This window comes from Pristis pectinata, chromosome 22 (genome assembly GCF_009764475.1).
Source record: "Pristis pectinata isolate sPriPec2 chromosome 22, sPriPec2.1.pri, whole genome shotgun sequence".
In the NCBI taxonomy this organism is placed as follows: domain Eukaryota; kingdom Metazoa; phylum Chordata; class Chondrichthyes; order Rhinopristiformes; family Pristidae; genus Pristis; species Pristis pectinata.
Window position 1 is genome coordinate 31,863,469 of NC_067426.1, and position 21,311 is coordinate 31,884,779.

At 44.5% G+C, this 21,311-nt stretch overlaps 1 protein-coding gene across 5 annotated transcripts in view; it reads right to left on the reverse strand.

Moving 5' to 3' along the window:
- Positions 1-2,243: 2,243 nt before the first annotated feature.
- sh3d21 (SH3 domain containing 21) overlaps positions 2,244-21,311 on the reverse strand; it is a 104,544-nt gene continuing 85,476 nt past the window's right edge. For all 5 annotated transcript variants that reach the window (XM_052036595.1, XM_052036592.1, XM_052036593.1 and 2 more), the window contains 5 exons: positions 19,544-19,614; positions 15,112-15,227; positions 8,079-8,329; positions 5,592-5,655; positions 2,244-2,981 (listed from right to left, as the gene is read on the reverse strand). In XM_052036595.1, coding sequence (XP_051892555.1) covers positions 2,931-2,981; positions 5,592-5,655; positions 8,079-8,329; positions 15,112-15,227; positions 19,544-19,614 — 553 coding nt within the window. In that variant the 3' untranslated portion in view covers positions 2,244-2,930. The remainder of the gene's footprint in view (positions 2,982-5,591; positions 5,656-8,078; positions 8,330-15,111; positions 15,228-19,543; positions 19,615-21,311) is intronic.

The following is a 21,311-nucleotide window of genomic DNA, read 5'->3' on the forward strand; positions in this document are numbered from 1 at the left end:
TTGAAATGGCGCCTGAATGAAGAGTGCTGCACATTGTTCTCACTGAGAGATGTGATTATTTAACAAATCGGGAGCTTCAATCTGTGCTGAGCTTTGGATGGTGATTGACGTCACTCGGTAAAGACCTGATGCCGGGAGAATGTTGAATAGGCAAACGTGGATTGTGACATAACGGCCTAGTCTAAATTCACAACTGGTTCCATTTCACCTAGGAATGATTGCAAACACAATTAATTCCAGTTTAAATTGACTTTTGACCACACATCACCATCATTTTCAGTGCTATGTAATCCAAAACTCCAGGCAGAACTGTATAAAGGAATGTGCATTGTAAATATGTGTCCAGACATTAGAGTTTATGTATGACGTACTAAGTGGGTTCTGTGTGTAACGCTAAAACCCAATTGGTTGGTCCCACAAAAAAATGGGAAATTAGAAAAATTACATTCAAAAATTTGTTCAGGTGGTTTCATGGATATAAATGTCATGGCTCCTGACTGCAGCTGCCTGCAGAAGTCTCAGCTCCTGCGTCAGTACCAACAGAGAGCATGGGAAGGTGGTCAGAGCCTTAAAAAAATGTCTCCGCTCAGCAGCCAGTGAATCAGCTGCAGAAAAAGCTGCCATCGAGGAGGGAGGGAAATGCGGGAGAGATAGAACAAAGCCTTCAAGGAGTCTGGTACCAGCCACACCCACGCAGACCAACTCCTCCACCTCGAGGGGTCCCACACCAGTGAGACATGGGCTCATCACTCTGGCAGAGAGTGCAACATGAATCTCTGCTGCTTATTTTTTTTTAAATTTTAAATTTTATTTACAGCGTGGTAACAGGCCCTTCCGGCCCAATGAGTCCGCGCCGCCCATTTTAAACCCAAATTAACCTACCCGTACGTCTTTGCAATGTGGGAGGAAACCGGAGCACCCGGAGGAAACCCACGCAGACATGGGAGTATGTACAAACTCCTTACAGACAGCGACGGGAATCAAACCCCGATCGCTAGTGCTGTAATAGCATCGTGCTAACCACTGCGCTACTGTGTATTACGTAGAAAGCAATGAGAACGCACGACAATGTTGTTTGTGCAATAACTCCTAGTTGCTGTCAGTTGCAGAGAGCAGTACATTGAGGGAACAATGTAATGCAGAGTGTCAACAGGGTGGTTGGGGAGAATGTTACCCCTCTGATGAGGAGTCTGGAACTAGGGGTCACAGTTTCAAAATAAGGGGTAGGACATGTGGGACAAGATGAGGAGGAATTTCTTCACACAAAGGGTGTACATCTTTGGAATTCTCTACCTGAGGGTTGCTGAGGCTCAATCATTGATTGGATTCAAAACAGAAATCAATTGATTTCTGAATACTAAATAACTTGAGGCATATGGAGATAGACCAGCAAAATGGTGCTAAGGTAAGAGATCGGTTATGATCTGCAGGTGACACAGTGTTACAGCTGGAGAGCTGCTTTCTCACAGCTCCAGTGACCTGGGTTTAGGCCCAACATCCGTTGCAGTCAAGTGTGGAGTTCGCTCATTCTCCCTGTGACTCCGTTGGTTCCCTTCAGGTGCTCCAGTTTCATCCCACATCCCAAGGACATGCTGGTTATTAAGTTAATTGGCGACTGTAAATTAGTCTAGGTGGCGGCTGTGAGCTTTAGGGGGTGTTAATGAGCAGATGTGAAAGAATAATAATAAGTGGCTTGATGGTGGCACTAACTCAGTGGGTTGAAAGGTCTGTTTCTGTGCTCTATCTTTCTATGACTATATGACTAATAGATGGCAAGGAAATAAATTGGGGAATGGAATTGATTGGGAAGTTTTGAGACCTAGCATAGACTCCCTGTGCCAATCTGTGACAAGCTTTGCTCTTTGTTTAAATGCAGGGCATTGGCTGCACCTCTTAATTTAAGACATGGTGTCAGCACTCCCCACAGTGATAATAAAGTGCAAGCTATTGAAAGCACAGACCAAACTATGAAGAAAAATATGCAGCAGTTAGTCAGCAGCTACTTACCTCACTCTGCTCGTCTCCTTGTACAGTGTCTCGTCTGACAAAATCTCTCACCTGGTGAGGTCTCACACTGATACAGACTCACACTTGATGCAGGTTAGCAAGTGAGGCAGGCTTTAATCTATTGTTACTCACACTGCTACAGACTTACTCAGAACGGTGTGGACTTGGATCTGATGCAGTCACACACCAAAAACAAACTCACATTGATGCAGGTTCACACCCTATGCAGAATTTCATCAGATCCACTCATCTTACATGGTCCGCCTCCAGTACATTGGCTGTTTTCTCATGCCAAGAAGCGGAGAATACAATGGATATCTGTGGACCTGGTAGTCTTGGATTTACCTGGCACAATTCATCCCTGGCTTTACCCAGTCTTAACCAGATGCTAAACCACTTTCACTGCCTCAGCACCCAAAATATAATCCAGTTTTATTCATTGGTTGTGACTGGCATTCTAAGAACTTTGAGAGAGTAGTATGATCCCACGTGTTGGACTGGATGTGAAGGAAGGGACTGTGGATAAAAGCCGAGGCAATGCCTTTTATCCAGCTGCCGTGTTGGACTTACATTACAATAGCAACTCCACTTCAAAAGATACTTTATTGACAGTAAAGGCACATTAGGGTATTGAAAGTTGCCACAAATATTTGAGTCTTTTCAAGTTCTATTTTCAGAGCTATGTGGAGCTTTGTATCTCAAATGATGACACAGGAATTCTGAGGATTCTTGAAATCCACCAGAGTCAGAGAGGATACACAACAAGCAAAATCTGCAACAATCCCATAAACTCCAGAACCAGATTGAGGTTCTTAAAGTCGCAGCACTGGAGGCTAACTAAACACAGGACAGCGTCTGACATTGTCTTCTCAGAGGCTGGGTGTGTGCCCTGGATCCAAGCGGGAGGGAGGGAAGGTTCGAAGTCAGTGCTCTTGCTGCGATGTGATAATTTTTCTCAGGTTTTCAACTTCCATCTGCAACAGAAGTTTTACGAAAATCAAATTATGTTATAAAATATGTTTTTTTGTTAGGATATGCTGATTACTGGCATTCTGTTACTCCCAGGGCAGACAGCTCTGCTCCTCATGAGGGTCTACCCTAAGACAACAGTCTTCGGCAAGTGACTCTTGTCGCTGTTCGGGCTGCTGCAGAGATCTGCTCGGTACTGCCACCAGCAGGCCCTGCAGTGGCACTGCAGGGATTACCAGACAGTTTTCAGCGGGGACACAAAAAATTCTGCAGATGCTGGAATCTGGAGCAACACACAAAAAATGCTGGAGGAACTCAGCAGGTCAGGCAGCATCCATGGAGGGAAATAAACAGTCAATATTTCAGGCCAAGACCCTTCATCAGGACTGGAAAGGAAGAGGGCAGAAGCCAGAATAAGAAGGTGGGGGAAGGAGGGGGAGGAGGACACGCAGGCAGGTGACAGGTGAGTCCAGGTGAGAGGGGGAGGTAGGTGGGTGGGGGAGGGGGAGATGTAAGAAGCTGAGAGGTGACAGGTAGAAGAGGCAAATGACTGAAGAAGGAGGAATCTGGTAGGAGAGGGCAGTGGACCATGGAATAAAGGATGGAGGAGGGGAGGAGAGGAGATGGGCAGGTCATCGAGGCAGGGGAAGGGAGCCACAGGAATAAAGGAAGACAAAGGAGTGGGGGGGGGGGAGAAACAGAAGGGATGGGGTAACTGGAAGTTAGAGAAATCGATGTTGAGGCCGTCAGGTTGGAGACTCCATCATAAATGAGTTGGTCTTCACATTAAATATTAACGCTTGAAGTATTCATTTTTAGCTCAGTAGATGGCACTAAATCAGAAGGCTTTTTAACTAAACTAAGTCTGGAGACTTAGATGTCATGGCTGGAACCTGATGGGGCTGACTCAGTCAACCTCCCTGCACCACTCCAGATGGCAATCATGTGTCAGCCATGCTGTGTAGGACCGGAGTCACATATAGGTCAGACCAGGTAAGTACATCAAGCACCTACGTTGGACATTGGTAAACCAATGACAATCTGACAGCTCGCCATTCATCTTTACTTCCAGGATTTCTTTTGAATTCAAACTCTCTCACCACCAGAGGGTTTGACTTGATGCTCTCTGGATACCAGGTTCAGTGACAATGACCACTTCACTACTGTGCAGACAATCCATGTTTGATATTTGAGAGCAGTGTCGATGGAGTGTGCCAATTTTAGATGATACAATCTTGTAGAAGAGGTACTAAGTGGAACTACCTGTTAGCTGTAGCTGTGACACTTTATTCTGTATTCTGTTATTGTTTTTACCCTGTACTACTTCAATGCACAATGCACTAGGGCTTTACTCTTTGGAGAGAAGGAGGATGAGAGGAGACATGATAGAGGTGTACAAAATATTAAGAGGAATAGATAGAGTGGACAGCCAGCACCTCTTTCCCAGGGCACCAATGCTCAATACAAGAGGGCATGGCTTTAAAGCAATGGGTGGGAAGTTCAAGCGAGATATCAGAGGGAGGTTTTTCACACAGAGAGTGGTTGGTGCATGGAATGCACTGCCTGGCGTAGTGGTGGAGGCAGGTACATTGGGCAAGTTCAAAAGATTGTTAGATAAGCATATGGAGGAATTTAAAATAGGGGGATATGTGGGAGGAAGGGGTTAGATAGTCTTAGGCGTGGTTTAAAGGTTGGCACAACATGTATTGTGCTGTGCTGTTCTATGGTTCTATGGTAATGAATTGACCTGTACGATCGGTATGCAAGACAAGGTTTTCACTGTACCTCAGTACAAGTGAATAATAAACCAATAGCAATACCAATACCAATAGAAGGCTGTAATTCCAATGTCTGTTCCAATTGCCCAATCTGAATGTATTTTGGAATATAATCCAGACCTACCCAGCTACTGCCTGTCCAGGAATTCCCAGTCAATCACCAGGGAATATGTTAGCCTGTTACATTGTAACCAATCTCCTGGGCGATGCCTGTGGTGGGGAAGTTTTGTGGGAAGGGGAGGGAGAGTCCCAGGTTTCCTGAGGAATTCTGCTCAGCACAATCGAGAGCCTGGCTGAACCGAGGTCTCCTGAGAATTGAGGTGCTACCCTGCACTGTTCACGCACACTGAGCATCATTATTATCAAGCAGAGACACTGGACTCATTTCCCCATAACCCACATGCAGGCAGAGTCACTTCCAAGGGAAAATGATTCGGAACAAAACTTGTGAAAACTTCACAAAATATTAGATAGGATAGATTAGGAATTGATGGGGATATCTTTTCTGAACAAGGGAACATCAGCTTTGAACCGATGCTGCTATTCATCATGGCTGATCTGTCCCTCTCTGTCTGCCCTTAACATCTCCGCTAACAAAAGCCAATCAGTCCCAGTTTAGATATTTTCAATGGACTCTCATCTCCTTGTGGTTTCCACTACTCTTTGTGTGATATTGTGTACCATGACATTACCAGTGAATGTCTTATATCTAATTTAAAGTTATGCTCCCTTGTTCCTCACACCCCATCAGGAGAAATAGTTTCTCGCTACCTATTCTATCTAATCCCTTAATAACGACAGATCCCATGGAGACAGTGATCGTTGCCAGGGGTTTACCTGCAGTGCGTTCCATTTGATTCGTTCCTCTGCAATCTCTTCTTTTAAGTCGATTGTATCTCTCCTGTCAATCATCAAGAGAACACTCATTCAGCTGAAGCCTTGCTCAGTACGAGAGGTGTGGACACAGCCCAGCACGTCACGGAAACCAACCTCCCCTCCATAGACTCTGTCTATACCTCTCACTGCCTTGGTGAAGCAGCCAACATAATCAAAGACCCCACCCACCCAGGTCATTCTCTCTTCTCTCCTCTCCCATCAGGTAGAAGATACAGGAGCCTGAGGGCACATACCATCAGGCTCAAAGACAGCTTCTATCCCACTGTGATAGGACCATTGAATGGTTCCCTTATATGATGAGATGGACTCTTGACCTCACAATCTACCTTGTTGTAACCTTGCACCTTATTGTCTACCTGCAATGCACTGCCCTGTAGCTGTGACACTTTACTCTGTATTCTGTTATTGTTTTTACCCTGTACTACCTCAATGCACTGTGTAATGAATTGACCTGTACGATCGGTAAGCAAGACAAGTTTTTCACTGTACCTTGGTACAAGTGACAATAATAAACCAATCCCAATACCAATGCCCCAGATAAACTTTCACCATCAAGGCACAGAGCAATTGCAGCATCTCATGTGTTAAGCTGTGTGAATTGTTTCACTTTCTCTTTCTGAATTTGGTGATGTGCTGGGCTTGGCCCTGGAACACAGACACCACCTTTCCAATTTTTACTCTGGTTAATTGATGTTCAGTCAGATCAAAGCTGGGTTTAGACCTCCCTTTGCTCCACCTCCCCACCAGCCACTGTACAGAAATCAAAGGGTGCACCTGACTGAACTCTGCTCCAAAACTGAGGTCTGGTGGAACTGCCATGACCCAGACCAGACAAGACAACAGAACCGAATGCATGTGGGTACCCGAATACTCTCTTACTCAGGATCATTTCTAGCCTACAATTTCCAGACATTTTCACCAGTTTGCTTCAGTTATATCTCTCCTTAGCCCTTCCTGCTCCCCCCCCTCAAAAAACAATCCAGGTTGGTCTTGACTCTGTTAATCAATGTTGGACTGTCCAATCCCAATTCTTTGATCAAAAAGCAAAAGGCTGCAGAGGCTGGAAATCTGAAATAAAAACAGAAAATTCTGGAAACAACCAGCCGGTCGGATGAAAAGTCATCAATGCGGAACATCAAATCTGCTTATCACTCTGTTCCTCCAACGTGCTGTGTCCTTCTGTCATTTTCTGCCTTTATCCCAGATATTAGCTACTGATCTATCCTGTTCCAGATAATATTGCTGGATTGTCTAATCCCTTTTAGTAGATATTTCTCCCAGTGAGTTGTCAATGTTCTCTCTGATTCTAGTTACTTGATGCCTATTTGCCCGGTCCCAGTACAGCAGTGCTGGACTGTTGAAACCCAGTTAATTGATGTTGAGCTATCTTGTCCATGAGCTGATGTTGTCGTATTCAATTCTGATACTTGGTGTTGGTCAGAGCTGTCCCAGTTAACTGACATTGGCCTGTACTCTTCTAGTTAACTGCTCACAAGATGATTGTCCCAAATAGTTAGCATTGGGCTGACCTGCCTCTGTTAGTTGATGAGGGTTTGTTATTCTCAGTTAGAAGACACTGGACCCTCCTGTATTATTTCATTAATGTTGATTTGTTCTATCCTAATTATTTGACTTTGTACCGTTATTACTTCAGTGCCAGTTGTCCTGTCCCAGTTATTTGATGCTGGTTTATTCAATATCTGTTAGTTGACGCTGCACTCTCCTGTTCCAATCAGATAATGTCTCTGTTCACTGAAACTGGTCTTTACTTTCTCTGTTAATTGATGTTGGTCTGTCCTGTCCCAGATAGTGGAAGATGCCCTGTTCTACTGTGGTGATGTAGGTCTGTCCTATCCCAGTACCTCACAAGCTCTTGACCTCTACCACCAGGAAGGACACAAAGACAGCAGGTGCATGGAAACACCACCAATTGCAGGTTGCCTTCAGGTCGTACAGCACCCTGACCAGTTATATCTCTGGTTCTTCACTGTCACCTGGTCTAAATCTTCCAACTCCCTCTCCAACAGCACAATGGGCGCACCTGTACCAAAGGACTACAGTGGTTGGAGACGGCAGTTCACCGCCACCTTCTCAAGAGCAATTACAGCTGGGCAATAAATGTCGGTCATTGAAAAAAATCGATTCTCTGTCAGGTCTCGGTGAGTTGATACTTATCCCAGGTAGTTGCTGTTGGCTTGTCCAATATTAGTTGATGATTTCAGTTCTGTCACAGTCAATTGATGCTGGAATAATCAGACCCAATTAATTGGCGTTAGCTTTTTCTCTCCCAGTTAGTTGATGTTGGTTTGCCTATCCACCACCCCCCCCCCAAATCCCATTTAGATAACGCTGGCCCCTCCTTTCCCAGTGACTTGATGTTGTCTGCGAAGCTCAGATGAAATCATTTCCCAGTTGAGGATTACTTACAAATGTTGGTTCTTCAGCAGGTCAAAGGACAGCTGCAGACGTTGTAGTTCCACTTTCAGCCCTGCGATGGAATCCACTCTGTCCTCCCTTTCTGCTTCTCTCTGTGTTTTGTTTGGTGAACTAGGCAGGACTGGACCTGCTCTTCCGGCAGCTGACTGGTGTCTTTGGCTTGGTGGAGGCTCAGACAGTTGGATGGTCGGAGGCTTGACTTTAGCTGGTACTGGTGGGGACACTGACAATTTGGCATTGTGCTGTGGGTGGTTTAAGAAAAGGGGAAAATGGGAGCAGCCATAACTACCCTACAAAATTAAAGCAAAATTAACCTTTGAAAGAGTGCAAAGGACCTTTAGTAGATCAGCACAAGGGATGAAGGACTTAAGTCACAAGGAGGAAATAGAGAAGCTGGGTCAGGGCATGTGTTCCTTGTTAAGCAGAGGAGGTTAAAGGAAGATTTAATAGAGGCTTTCAATATTTGAAAAAGTCGATCAGAATAAACTATTTCTGTTGAAGGAGGGCTATAAACCAGAGGACACAGGATTTATTGATGAAGTAGTGTTTGGGATTGGGGAGGGAGAGTAGGGAGCTTTTATATCGAGCAAGTAGTGATGATTGGAATGCATTCCTTGGCTGTTATTATTTTCAAAATGGATTTGGATAAATACTTAAAAAGAGGAAGAATTTGGATGACACATTTAGTAAAGCCACTGCATCTCCAGCAGCCCACGTTCAATATATGTTGTCTGCGTGGTGTTTACACCATCTCGCTGTGATAGCATGTGTTTCATCTGGGTGCTCTGGTCTCCTACCATATCCCAAAGAGGCACAGGCTGGTAGATTAGTTGGCCTCAGTAAATTGCCCCTAGTGTGCATCTGAGTGATAGAATCTGGGAAGGGGGGGATGGAGTTGGGGGGGCGGGGAAATGTGGGCAAAATAAAGGATTAGCATAGGATTAGTATAAGGGGGTGCTTGATGGTGGGCACAGACTCAGTGGGCTGAAGGGCCTCATAACAGTCATACAGCAGAGAAGCAGAACCTTCAGTCTACTGAGTTCATGCCAAACATCAACCAGCCATGTACACTAATCCTATGTCAACCCCATTTTTTATTCTCCCCACATTCTACCCCTTAGCTACCATGGGAGGAATTTACAGCGGCTAATTAACCGACCAACCCGCACGTCTTTGGGATGTTGGAGGAAACTGGGCAACCTAGAGGGGACCCACAGCTTCACAGGGAGAACATGCAAACTCCACACAGACAGCACACACGTTCAGGATCGAACCCAGTTCTCTGATTCTGTGAGGCAGTGGCTCCACCATGCTACCTGTTTCGATACTCTGTAACTCAACAACTTCCACAGCTTTAGGAAAAGAATGGAGGAGTGAGGCTAATTTGTCATTTCTTTCAAAGATCATGGATAAGCAGAATGGTGAGCAGAGTCTCTGATCTGTAAGATGCCATGACTGCATGGAGATATTTATAGCTGGTACCTACTGGGCAAGTGACATTGTCTGCAGTCTCTGTAGCCAGAAGCAGCGGAAAGAGGGTGTGACATCTGGAGGAGCTCTATCCCAGGAGAAATTTGAGGTACTTTTCTCTCTTCCGTAGCAAGAAGACAATTCTGTGGCATGTCGCCGGAATGTCAACTAACTCCACAAGTTACTCAAGTGGGGGACATTTAAAACTAAACCACTTATTGGGAATGGGAAAAAAAAAAGCAGACTTAAAAAAAGGATGAAAATCAAAAAACAGTAGGCGCTGGAGATCTGAAATGAAACCAGAAAACGCTGAGACACCGAGACAACATCTGTCAAAAGATCTGCAGGATAAGTGAAACGACAGTGGGTGTGAAGTGGGGAGGGAAACTGAGCTCATCTCTTCACCGTTACTCAGAATCCAACCCAGCAGCTCAGCTGCTGGACCTCTGTGGACCTCATGTAAAGTCTCTGTTGCAAGTTGTTGCTGAAGTCCAGAGGGTCATGTTATCAGAACCCACCACAGAGACATGGTGGGCTGAAGAATAGATTCATTTTGGAGGGAAGGAAATACAAATGCTGTTGTATTTATAATAGATCTGGACTATTATAAATACACTTCCAGTTCATGAATTTCACTTCCTGTTGGTTTGGTTCACTTCCTGTCTCGCAATTTTTATGTTAACATTTAACGAGCTGTAATAGAAACTCTCTTGCTTAGAAACTGGATTTCAACCTTACTGGGCGTGCTAAGTGTGGGCTGTCGATAGGGCTAATCCCCCAACACAAACATCATGAAATTGGTCAAAAATGTGTTAATTGCACAATAATGATTTACTTTGAGAAACATGTGCAGAAGGGCAAGGGTTCTTGACAAGAGTTTCATGGAAAACTTCCAGCTGCCGTGTCTTTGCCGTGCTGGTCACTGGGAATTGCGTCAGAACTCGAAGCAGCTCTCCCCTTGACAGCCACAGGACAGCTGCACAGAAAGCTGTGGTGAGATGGGTCTTTGGGATTGACACCACCCCCCCCCCCCTTGGCATCAATTGCCCTGCCCTGATCGAGTCCCATGCCATGAGTGGCCTCACCCAACTGTTTGGTTCGGGATGATCAATGAGGCAGAGATGGAAGTGTGAAGCTCTGGTTTGTATGGTGTGGAAAGCAGTGATCAGGGATGGAACAAGCAAAGATGCGGTTCTGAACATAATGTTCTGAACATTAAAAACTGACGCCCGCAGAGGCCGTGTACAATATGTCGATGTCAATGTAATGCAAGACGTCTCATCGGCGGTCTCAACACAATGTGCTCTTAGTATTTCTGTGGCTGTTCAACAAAAGTCTTAGATTACTCCCATTTGTATTAGTAAAGAAAAATGGGCAAAGCATGACTTGTGACATCATCAGGGGAAGGTGAGCAGGCAGAGGTCGTGGTCCATATAGGTACCAATGACATAGGCAGGAGCAGGGATTAGGTCCTGCAATGTGATTTTAGGGATTTAGGTAGAAAGCAGGACTTCCAGGGTTATAATCTCAGGATTACTGCCCGTGCCACGTACTGGTAAGGTGAGAAATAGATACATAGCACAGTTCAATACGTGGCTAAGGAGATGGTGCAGGAGAGAGGGCTTCAGATTTATGGATCATTGGGTTCTCTTCCAGGAGAGATGGGACCTGTACAAACAAGACGGTTTGCATCTGAACTGGAGGGGAACCAATATCCTCACCAGGAGGTTTGCTAGTGCTACACAGGAGGGTTTAAGCTAGAGTGGCAGGGAGAGGGGAACCACAGCAGCAGGGCAATAGGTGGTAGGGTTGAGGGCAAGAAAGATGGTATGACAAGTAAGACTGAAAAGAGGGACAGTGAGGGGCAGGCCAGTAAACACGGCGTGACTGATGGACTGATGTGTTTATTTCAAACACTAGGAGTTTTATGGGTAAGGAGGATGAACTTAGAGCCCGGAGCAGGACATGGAATTATGATGTTGTTGCCATTGCAGAGACCTGGATGCGTGAGGGACAGGGCTAGTGGCTCAACGTACCAGGGTTTCATTGTTTTAGACGTGATGGAGGGGTTGCACTACTGATAAGGGAGAGTGTCACAGCAGTACTCCAAGAGGACACACTGGAGGGCTCACCCACAGAGGCAACTTGGATGGAGCTCAGAAGTAAGAAAGGTGCAACTACACTGATGGGATTGTACTACAGGCCCCCCAGTAGCCACTGAGAGGTGAGGAACAGATTTGAAGACAGATTATGGAAAGGTGCAGAAACAACAGGGTTGTCAGAGTGGGGACTTTAACTTCCCCAGTATTGATTGGAATTTCCTTAACACATTGGGTGGAATTTCTTCAGTGCATCCAAGAGGGGGTCTTGAAACAGTATGTGGAGAGTCCTACCAGAGGAAGGAACATGCTCCAGCCTATACCTTGCAAGAACGCTATCCCTTTCTCTCAATTTCTTTGCCTTTGCCTCATCTGCTCCCATGATGAGGCTCTCCACTCCAGGACATCCGAGATGTCCAACTTCTTAACTAACTGTGTCTTCCCCCCTAATGTGGATGAGAGAGCTTGCACCCACATCTCTGCCATTTCCCGCACCTCTGCTCTCACCCCCAACCCTCCCAGACCCAACAGACCTTCCCAACCCCCTTGTCCTCACATTTTGTCCCACCAGCCTACGTATCCAACACATCATTCTCCGCCACTTCCGCCATCTCCAACGGGACCCCACCACCAAGCATATCTTCCCCTTCCCACCCCTTTCTGCTTCCTGACCCCAGAAGAATCCTGACCCGAAACATTGACCGTCTGTTTTTCTCCATGAATGCTGCCTGGCCTGCTGAGTTCCTCTAGCATCTTGTTGTTTTTTCACATACTGGAATTAGTTTTGGGAAATGAGCCAGGCCAGGTGACAGACCTGATAGTTGGTGATCATTTTGGGAATAGTAACCACAACTCATTATGTTTTAACGTAGTTATGAGCAAGGATAAAATTGGATCTTGGGGAAAGGCACTAAATTGGGGGAGGGCAAATTACTACAAGATAAGACAGGAGCTAAGGAGCATTGATCGGAGCAACTGCTGTCGGACAAGTCCACATCTGACATGTGGGAGTTGTTTAAAGACCAGCTGATCAGAGTTAAGATCAGCACGTAAGGACAAGGATGGTAAGGTAAGGGATGACCTGAGAGGTCCTACATTTAATTAGGAAGAGAAAGGAAGTATACACAAGGTTTAGGAAGCTAAGATCAGACTGGGCCCTTGTGGAATATAAAGGTAGCAGGAAAGTGCTCAATCAGGTGATTAGAAGGCCAAAAAGGGCCATGAAATATCCTTGATGCAACACACACAATATGATGGAGGAACTCAGCAGGTCAGGCAGCATCTATGGAGGGAAATGAACAGTCGACGTTTCAGGTCTGGAAATTAATATTAGATATTTAATTTTCTGGACACAAGATTTAGATGTAATTCAATGTCCCCAATGGGTGTATCTTGAGCATGAGTCCGTGCAAGGGTTTTTGTTAGCTTCTATTTTAGGAGCCTTGCTCCCTTTTGCGCTTACTAAATTGAGTAAACAAATGATTAACCCAATAACTAAACATACAATACGAATATGGTTTCAATTTCATAAATTTTTTGGATTGAATAAATTCATTTTATCAAGTCCTATCCAATCCAATTTTTTCTTTCAACCATCCAGAATTGATTTAGCTTTTTCTTTATGGAAAATGAAGGGAATAATATGCTTTCGTGATCTATTCATCGATAATTCTCTTTTGTCTTTTGAACAGTTGTCTAATAAATACAACTTGCCTCGATCACATTTTTTTCAATATTTACAGATTAGAAATTTTTTTTAAAGTTATTTTACCTACTTTTCCGAAACCACATAAAATTGAAATTACAGAAAAATTTTAGGTTTTAATCCTTATCAGAAGGGCTTGATAGCAATAATTTATGATCTGATTATGAAAATACATCTAGAGACACTTGATAAAATTAAGAATGAATGGGAAAGAGAACTTCAGATACTTTTACCCACAGAGACATTGAAGAAAATTCTCCAATTAGTTAATATATCTTCAATGTGCACTAGACATTCTTTGATACAGTTTAAGGTGGTTCACAGGACCCATATGTCTAAGGATAAGTTAGCCTGTTTTTATCACCATATAAATCCGATATGTGATAGATGTAACTCAGAGGTGGCTTCCCTGATACATATGTTTTGGTCCTGCCCTCTTTTGGAAAAATATTGGAAAGACAGTTTTAATATTATCTCAATTGTATTGAATATTGATATACAACCTCATCCTAGTACTGCAATTTTTGGGTTACCAATGATGAATTCCGGCCATCTATCCACTTCAGCTTGTCGTATGATTGCTTTTGTTACATTAACGGCCAAGAGATCCATCCTATTAAAATGGAAGGACCCTATACCCCCTACTACACTTCAATGGTTTTCTCAAATTTTAACATGTTCAAACTTAGAAAAAATTAGGAGTGGTACTGTTGATCCTTCACTTAAATTTGAGGAAATTTGGAGCCCATTTATTCAGTATTTTCATATGATATAAGCTGACCTTTTTCGAATCCCTTTCAATAACCTTCTATTTGAACATAGAGGAGTGGAGTTAACGACATAATAATGTTTTTCTTAACAGAAGAAATAACAGTCCAGCTTTTTCTTGTGAAGTTCTTGGTTTGCTTTTGCTTATTATTAATTTTTTTAATTTTGGGGTTCTCTTTTCCTATAATCAAATTTCTTTTCAAATTCTTTTGTATCATGTCCACTTAGTAAGAGATTGGGAGGTTCAGATTATATAGTTTACTCCCTGTGTTTGTATATGTCAGTTGTTACTGCTGTAATCCTGGTCTCTTCGCACTGTGTGTAGAATCACTATTGTTATGTGTATTAATTTGAAATTTAATAAAAAGATTGAAAAAGAAATTCCAATACCAATACCAATACCAATATGCAGCTGGTAGAGTTGAGGTTTTGGTCAGTGGTGACCCTCAGGACGTGGATGGTGGGGACTCAGCTCTGGTAACAGTCAGAATCTTTTTCCCAGGGTAGAAATGTCGAAATACGAGACGACATGCATTTAAGGTGAGAGGGGAAGTAGACATGCAGGGCAGGTTTGTCACACAGTGAGTGGTGGGTGCCTGGAATGGGCTGCCAGGAGTCGTAGTGGAAGCAAACACAATAGAGGTGTTTAAGGGACTTTTAGATGGACACATGTATATGCAGGGATATGGATCATGTGCAGGCAGAAGGGATTTAGTTTGATTTGGCATCGTGTTTGGCACAGATGTTGTGGGCTGAAGGGCCTGTTCCTAAGGTGTACTGTTCTACGTTCTATAAATGTCAAGAGTAGGTGGTTAGACTCTTGTTGATGATGCCGATTGTCTTGCCCTTTGTGGAATAAATGTTATGTACCTGTGCCTGAACGGCGTCTAGTTTATGCTGCATATATTTAACACATGTTTTGACAGCTTCTGAGCACTGGGAGCTGCCCGGGATCAGAACCAGCGGTAAAAGGTAGACTCACAGCAGCTGGACCCCTGTGGTGAGTGGGTGGTCTTCGCCCCTGGGCTCGGGGTCTGTTGGCAGTCAAGTGTTTCAGTGTCTCTGCAGGTGGAGCCAGTGCGTCAAAGGTCACTGATTCTAAATGGGGAAAAGGCAAGAAAAATTCATAAATCACCGAATTTACTGATTTACAATTGGTTCTCATCCATTCCAGGTCCACAGCATTGGTTATTAGCAACTGGGAATTTTGAATGTTGCCCCTTTAAGAAATACATATCTGCAGTGGTATTGTGATTTAACTCTCAGCTCTCTCATTTGCCCAGGATTCAGACAGAAAATAAACTTTGGGGCAGATATTCTGCTGCCCTGGAATTGCTGTTCATCTGGCTCAGCACACCACACTGTGTATTCCAGCAAGGCTCTGGGTTGTCTTTGATGGTAACGCAGTCCCAGCACTTCACCCTGATCCAGGCGTTGTCTGACAGCCGGTGAAGCCCTGCCCCTAGCCCATGAACTACCAAAGCTGTCAGTGTTATCAGGACTATTGAATATTTGTGAACATATTTAATAGTCACAAATATTCAATAACACTTGTGACACATAAAAATATTGTTAAAAATATTTTTAAAAATCTTTACATTTGACTAAAAAACAGACCTATTTACTAACTTTTACTAAAAAAAAACCCATTTAGCAAAAATCAATTGAAACCATTAAAATTAAATTAATAATAAAAACATGTCTTATCTTCCTCCTAGGAGCTGACTTCTCCCATTCATTTAACCTGGCACAGGTGCAGGGTCTGGTTTCCCAGGCTGGGAGCTGAGCATTCTGTGGGAGATCAGGCTCCCCCGTTGGACTCTCTGGGGATCTGCAGGATAGGAGGAGCAGCAGCACAGGCGGCTGGGCAGAAGGTGCCACCTCTGGCTCAGGCCAACACTTCCATAGGGATACCCCACTATATCCCAGCATCAGCACAGAGTCGGAATGGAAGATCTGCCCCCATTTAATCTTGTCTGTCATCCATGAAAGCCATTCTTTGTTTAGAAAAGTCTAGGCTGACATTCCTCAGTACCAGTACTGAGGGAGTACTGCCCAGTCAGAGATACCATTCAGATGAGGTATGAATGTAAGGCCCCATCTGCACTCCAAATACAAACGATCCCACAGCCATGATTTTAACATAGAGCAGGAGAGCTTCCCTGCTATCCTGCTGAATATCTATCGCTCAGTGGCCTAAAAGTGATGGACTGATTGCTGTGTGAGACTTGGTTGTCATCATTTTTCCTATCAGTGACTGCGGTTTAGAAGTATTTAATCAGCTGTAAAGTGACCAGAGACATCCTGTGATTGTGGAGTATGTTATACTCTATCCAACAATGGCTTGCAATTCGCAGCTCTTCAAAATACAGAATTTGATACATCAGCAGGTATAGAGATATTGGTATTGGTATCAGTTTATTATTGTCACTTGTACTGAGGCACAGTGAAAAACTTGTCTTGCATACCGATTGTACAGGTCAATTCATTACACAGTGTAGTTACATTGAGTTAGTACAGAGTGTATTGATATAGTACAGGTAAAAACAATAAAAGTACAGAATAAAGTGTCACAGCTGCAGAGAAAGTGCAGTGCAATAAGGTGCAAGGTCACAACAAGGTAGATCGTGAGGTCAGAGTCCATCTCATCGTATAAGGGAACTGTTCAATAGTCTTATCACAGTGGAATAGAAGCTGTCCTTGAGCCTGGTGGTATGTGCCCTCAGGCTCCTGTATCTTCTACCTTATGGAAGAGGAGAGAAGAGAGAATGTCCCGGGTGGATGGGGTCTTTGATTATGCTGGCTGCTTCACCAGGGCAGCGAGAGGTAAAGACAGAGTCAAGTATTAGTCAAGTGAGTAAAATTTTGATGAACATGGGAAGCTTTAAGGAGAATCATGATCAGGAGAGATAGATAGAGAGGCAGAGATTTGGGGAGTGATGTCTACAGCCAGGGATGATGCAGCTGGGCATAGCTGCTAGTGGTGAGGATAGCGATAAGATGGACTCTTGACCTCACAATCTACCTGGTTATGACCTTGCACCTTACTGTCTACCTGCACTGCACTCTCTCTGTAGCTGTGACACTTTATTCTGCACTCTGTTATTGTTTTACCTTGTACTACCTCAATTCACTGTGTAATAAATTGATCTGTATGAACGGTATGCAAGACAAACTTTTCACTGTACCTTAGTACATGTGACATTAATAAACCAATTCCAAATTCCAATTCCAGAACTCAGAGCTGCTGAAGAGGTCAGAATTAGAGGAGCAGAGACATTGCAGAAGATTACAGAGTCAGGGAGGGAAGGTCGTGATGGAATTTAACACGTGTAAATTACTATCAGCTTTACTTAATGGTTGTAGTTAGATCCCAGAACATGGAGAAATGCTGGGATTGGAAGCTGCCACACTATAGCTACTCTTGCTGCCTGCAACCACACAGCAAGCTCCCGGAGACATCAATGTAACCATGACCCATGTTGTAGTGGTGTTCATATTGGCAAGGACGTCAGGACCAGCTCCCTTCAAAGTACTTATAGGGTCACAGAGAGATACAGCACAGAAAAAGGTCCTTCACCTCACTGAATCTATGTCGATCGTCAACTACCCATTTGCACTACTCCTGCATTATTCCTCATTTTATTAATCTCCCCATATTCTCATCAGCTCCTTTAGATTGTACCACTCACCTACACACTAGCAGCCAATTAACCTACCCATGAGCAAGTTGTTGGGATGTGAGAGGAAACTGTAGCACCCAGGAGAAACGTGAAAACTTCCCACAGACAGCATCCAAGATCAGGATCAAACCCGGGTCTCTGGCTCTGTCAGACAACGGCTCTACCAGTTGTGCCATTGTGTTACCCTCTGTGCTGTGGGATCTTTCACATGTACCAGAACTGGAGGACAAAACCTTGGTATAATGTCCCATCTGAAAAACAGCAACCTAGAATCTGCCTGGAGCCATTGAAGTTGCACTAATGGGGTGGAGGTAAACACTCCAATAGTGCAGCACGAGTTCAGCGTTGCACTGGTCTATCAGTTCCATGAACTAGGGCTTGAACCCTGAACCTTCAGACTTATTAGCAAGTTGCTGCACATTGAGCTACAGTTCAAGATCCCAAAATGGGAGACAACACCAAAGCAAAGCCTGAAATTGAAAAGTTGGATTCAATAAACATCTATAAGCAAAGTCAAAAGCAGCTGAATAAGTTAAATAAATTTATGTCATGCTGGGTTTTAGGATATAAAGTAATAGTTTGGAATGGAGGTTTGTTTTTCTTTGGCTATGAGATACATCTGCCTGAACAAGGTCTCCTTCACACAGTCCTGTCTTACACTTCCAAGGCTGTGCTTGCTCTGGGTTCACTTCATGTAACAATGGAAAGTGAGCTTTATTCTGCTTCTGGTCCATCCCAATACCTGCCCCAGGACTGTTTGATGGATAAAGTCTGATTGAACATTGAGAAAATTCACAAAAAGCGCTGGAGGAACTCAGTGAGTCAGGCAGCATCTCAGCTCTCTTGATCCACCCCTTCCCTCCATCTTTTTATACCGGCTATCTCCCCTCTATCCTTCAGTCCAGATGAAGGGTCTCAACCTGAAATATCGACTGTCCATTTCCCTCCATAGATGCTGCCTGACCTGCTGAGTTCCTCCAGCGTTTTGTGTGTTTCTCCAGATTCCAGCATCTGCAGTCTCTTGTGTCTCCACTGAGAGAATTCACACTAGTCAATGTTGATATTCATTTGACTATTTTTCCATATTTCCTTACAACATAAAGGAGACCATTTCAGCCCTTTGAGTCCATGCCAGTTCACAGAGCAAACCCTTTTCCCACTAATATTCCCTGTAACCTATTCTCCTCACATTCCCGTCAACTCCCCCCAGACTCACCTACATACTAGGGGCAATTTACAGCGGCTAATTAACACCAACCTGCACATCTTTGGGATGTATGAAGAAATCAGAGCACCTGGAGGTAAACCACACAGTCACAGACGGAACATGCAGACTCCACACAGACAGCACTGGAGGTCAAGATCGAATCGGTGTCACTGGAGTGTGAGGCAGCGGGTCTAATAGCTGTGCCAGGGTGCTGCTGGCTGTATTAACCTCTCAGCAAAATGTTCAAAAGACACTTCCAAAGGATTCAAAGGATTAGCTGGTCAGGTTGGTAGGAGCAGCAACGTTGTGTGAAATGATCAATGGTGGGGCATTACGTAACACATGCAAACTGCTCACATTTAATAGCTGAACATGTAAGGACATCAGGTCCTGACTGATAGGGCAGTAATGCCTTCTTTGCACAAGTGACCCTATGCTGGGTTTCCTTGCTGAAGTAGTGCATCGTACCATCTCTGCTGCTGATTCAGTTACTTTTGACACCATGTTGCTGCTGTAACCTTTACCTGAGTCGTTGGTCCTGTCTCTGGCTGGTTTGATGAGTTCCTGTGGAGCCGGCGCCTGTTCCCCACCAACTCTGCAAAGAAAACATTCCAAATCACCACACGTCCAACATCGTGCTGCCTGAGCTCTTCTCAAAAATAAAATCAGAGTATCGATATATAAATTAAATATTCCCGTCAGACTTTCTTTCCCAGGTCCTGCGACACTTCTGCCTAGAAATTCAATTGTCTGACGGTCCTAATTCCCCTTCCTCACACCCCGGCATCACCAGTCCCAATTCCTCCAACCATCACCCTTCAGACTGCTGCTTCTCCCACCCAGCCACCTAACATCTCACCCACCACCCACTCTCACCCCATCATTGCTGAAACTGCTGGACCCAAGCACCACCTCCTTCCAATTCAATCCCCCTATTCTCTCCATTCCACCATCCAAATGGCCAGTCCCAAAGCCATTTCCCCTTCATCCAAACTGCTGGTCTCCAGTGCCCAATTCCCCCATCCTCACCACCCCCCCCCCCCACCAACATCCCTCTTAACCCCCATCATCTGGAGTTACCAACCATCCTGAACCTGGCTTCCTATAGGTCGACTGGGCAGTGCATCGTCAATGCTTAAATTCCTTTGGTCTTTACTGAAGGTCCAATTTTCCAGGGCAGACACGGTAGTGTAGTGGTTAGTATAACGCTTTACAGCGCCAGCGACCCGGGTTCAATTCCCGCCGCTGTCTGTAAGGAGTTTGTACGTTCTCCCCGTGTCTGTGTGGGTTTCCCCCAGGTGCTCCGGTTTCCTCCCACATTCCAAAAGACATACAGGTTAGGAAGTTGTGGGCATGCTATGTTGGCGCTGGAAGTGTGGTGGCACTTGCGGGCTGCCCCCAGAACACTCTACCCAAAAGATGTATTTCACTGCGTGTTTCAATGTACATGTGACTATTAAAGATATCTTATCTTGTCTTATCAAGAGATGATTGGTGTCCTGCTGTGACACTCGTCCAGCTCACTCATCAGCGCTAGAACAATGAAGCAAATACAATACCCATCCCTGCAAAGCTAGTTCCCAACAGAGGCATCTCAGAAGACAAACTCAAAGGAGACCAATTTTTCACCAGACTTCATAGCTTGTCTTTGTTTTATTGAGATCCCTGATAAGGAAGCACCCTGCAGCATTTCGGTTAAAGCCCTTTCTTTCACGATGAATCATTTCTCTATTGACACCTCTACTTTGATAAGAGAATTGAGGCACATGGAATCAGGTGGGAAGGTGTTGAGGTGGAGGGCCAGTTGATTGGTAGAGAAGGCTTGTGTTATATAGTCTGCTACCATTCCTACAATGGGGACGGGGAGAGGAGGAATACAGTCTGTTCCCCTGCTCCTACAGCTGAAAACATGTGCTTTCCAACAGGTGTCATTGGACGAAAAAACAGAAGCTACAGGAAACACCCAGCATATCACAATTAGGTAAACCGCACATGGGTGGCACGGTAGTGTAGCGGTTAGCGTAATGCTATTACAGCGCCAGCGACCCGGGTTCAATTCTGGCCTCTGCTTGTAAGGAGTTTGTAAGTGTTCCCTGTGTGTCTGCATGGTTTTTCTCTGGGTGCTCTGGTTTCCTCCCACATTCCAAAGATGTACAGGTTAGGAAGTTGTGGGCATGCTATGTTGGCGCTGGAAGTGTGGCGACACTTGCGGGCTGCCCCCAGAACACTCTACGCAAAAGATGCATCAATGTACATGTGACTAATAAAGACATCTTAAAAAGGTATTAAAAA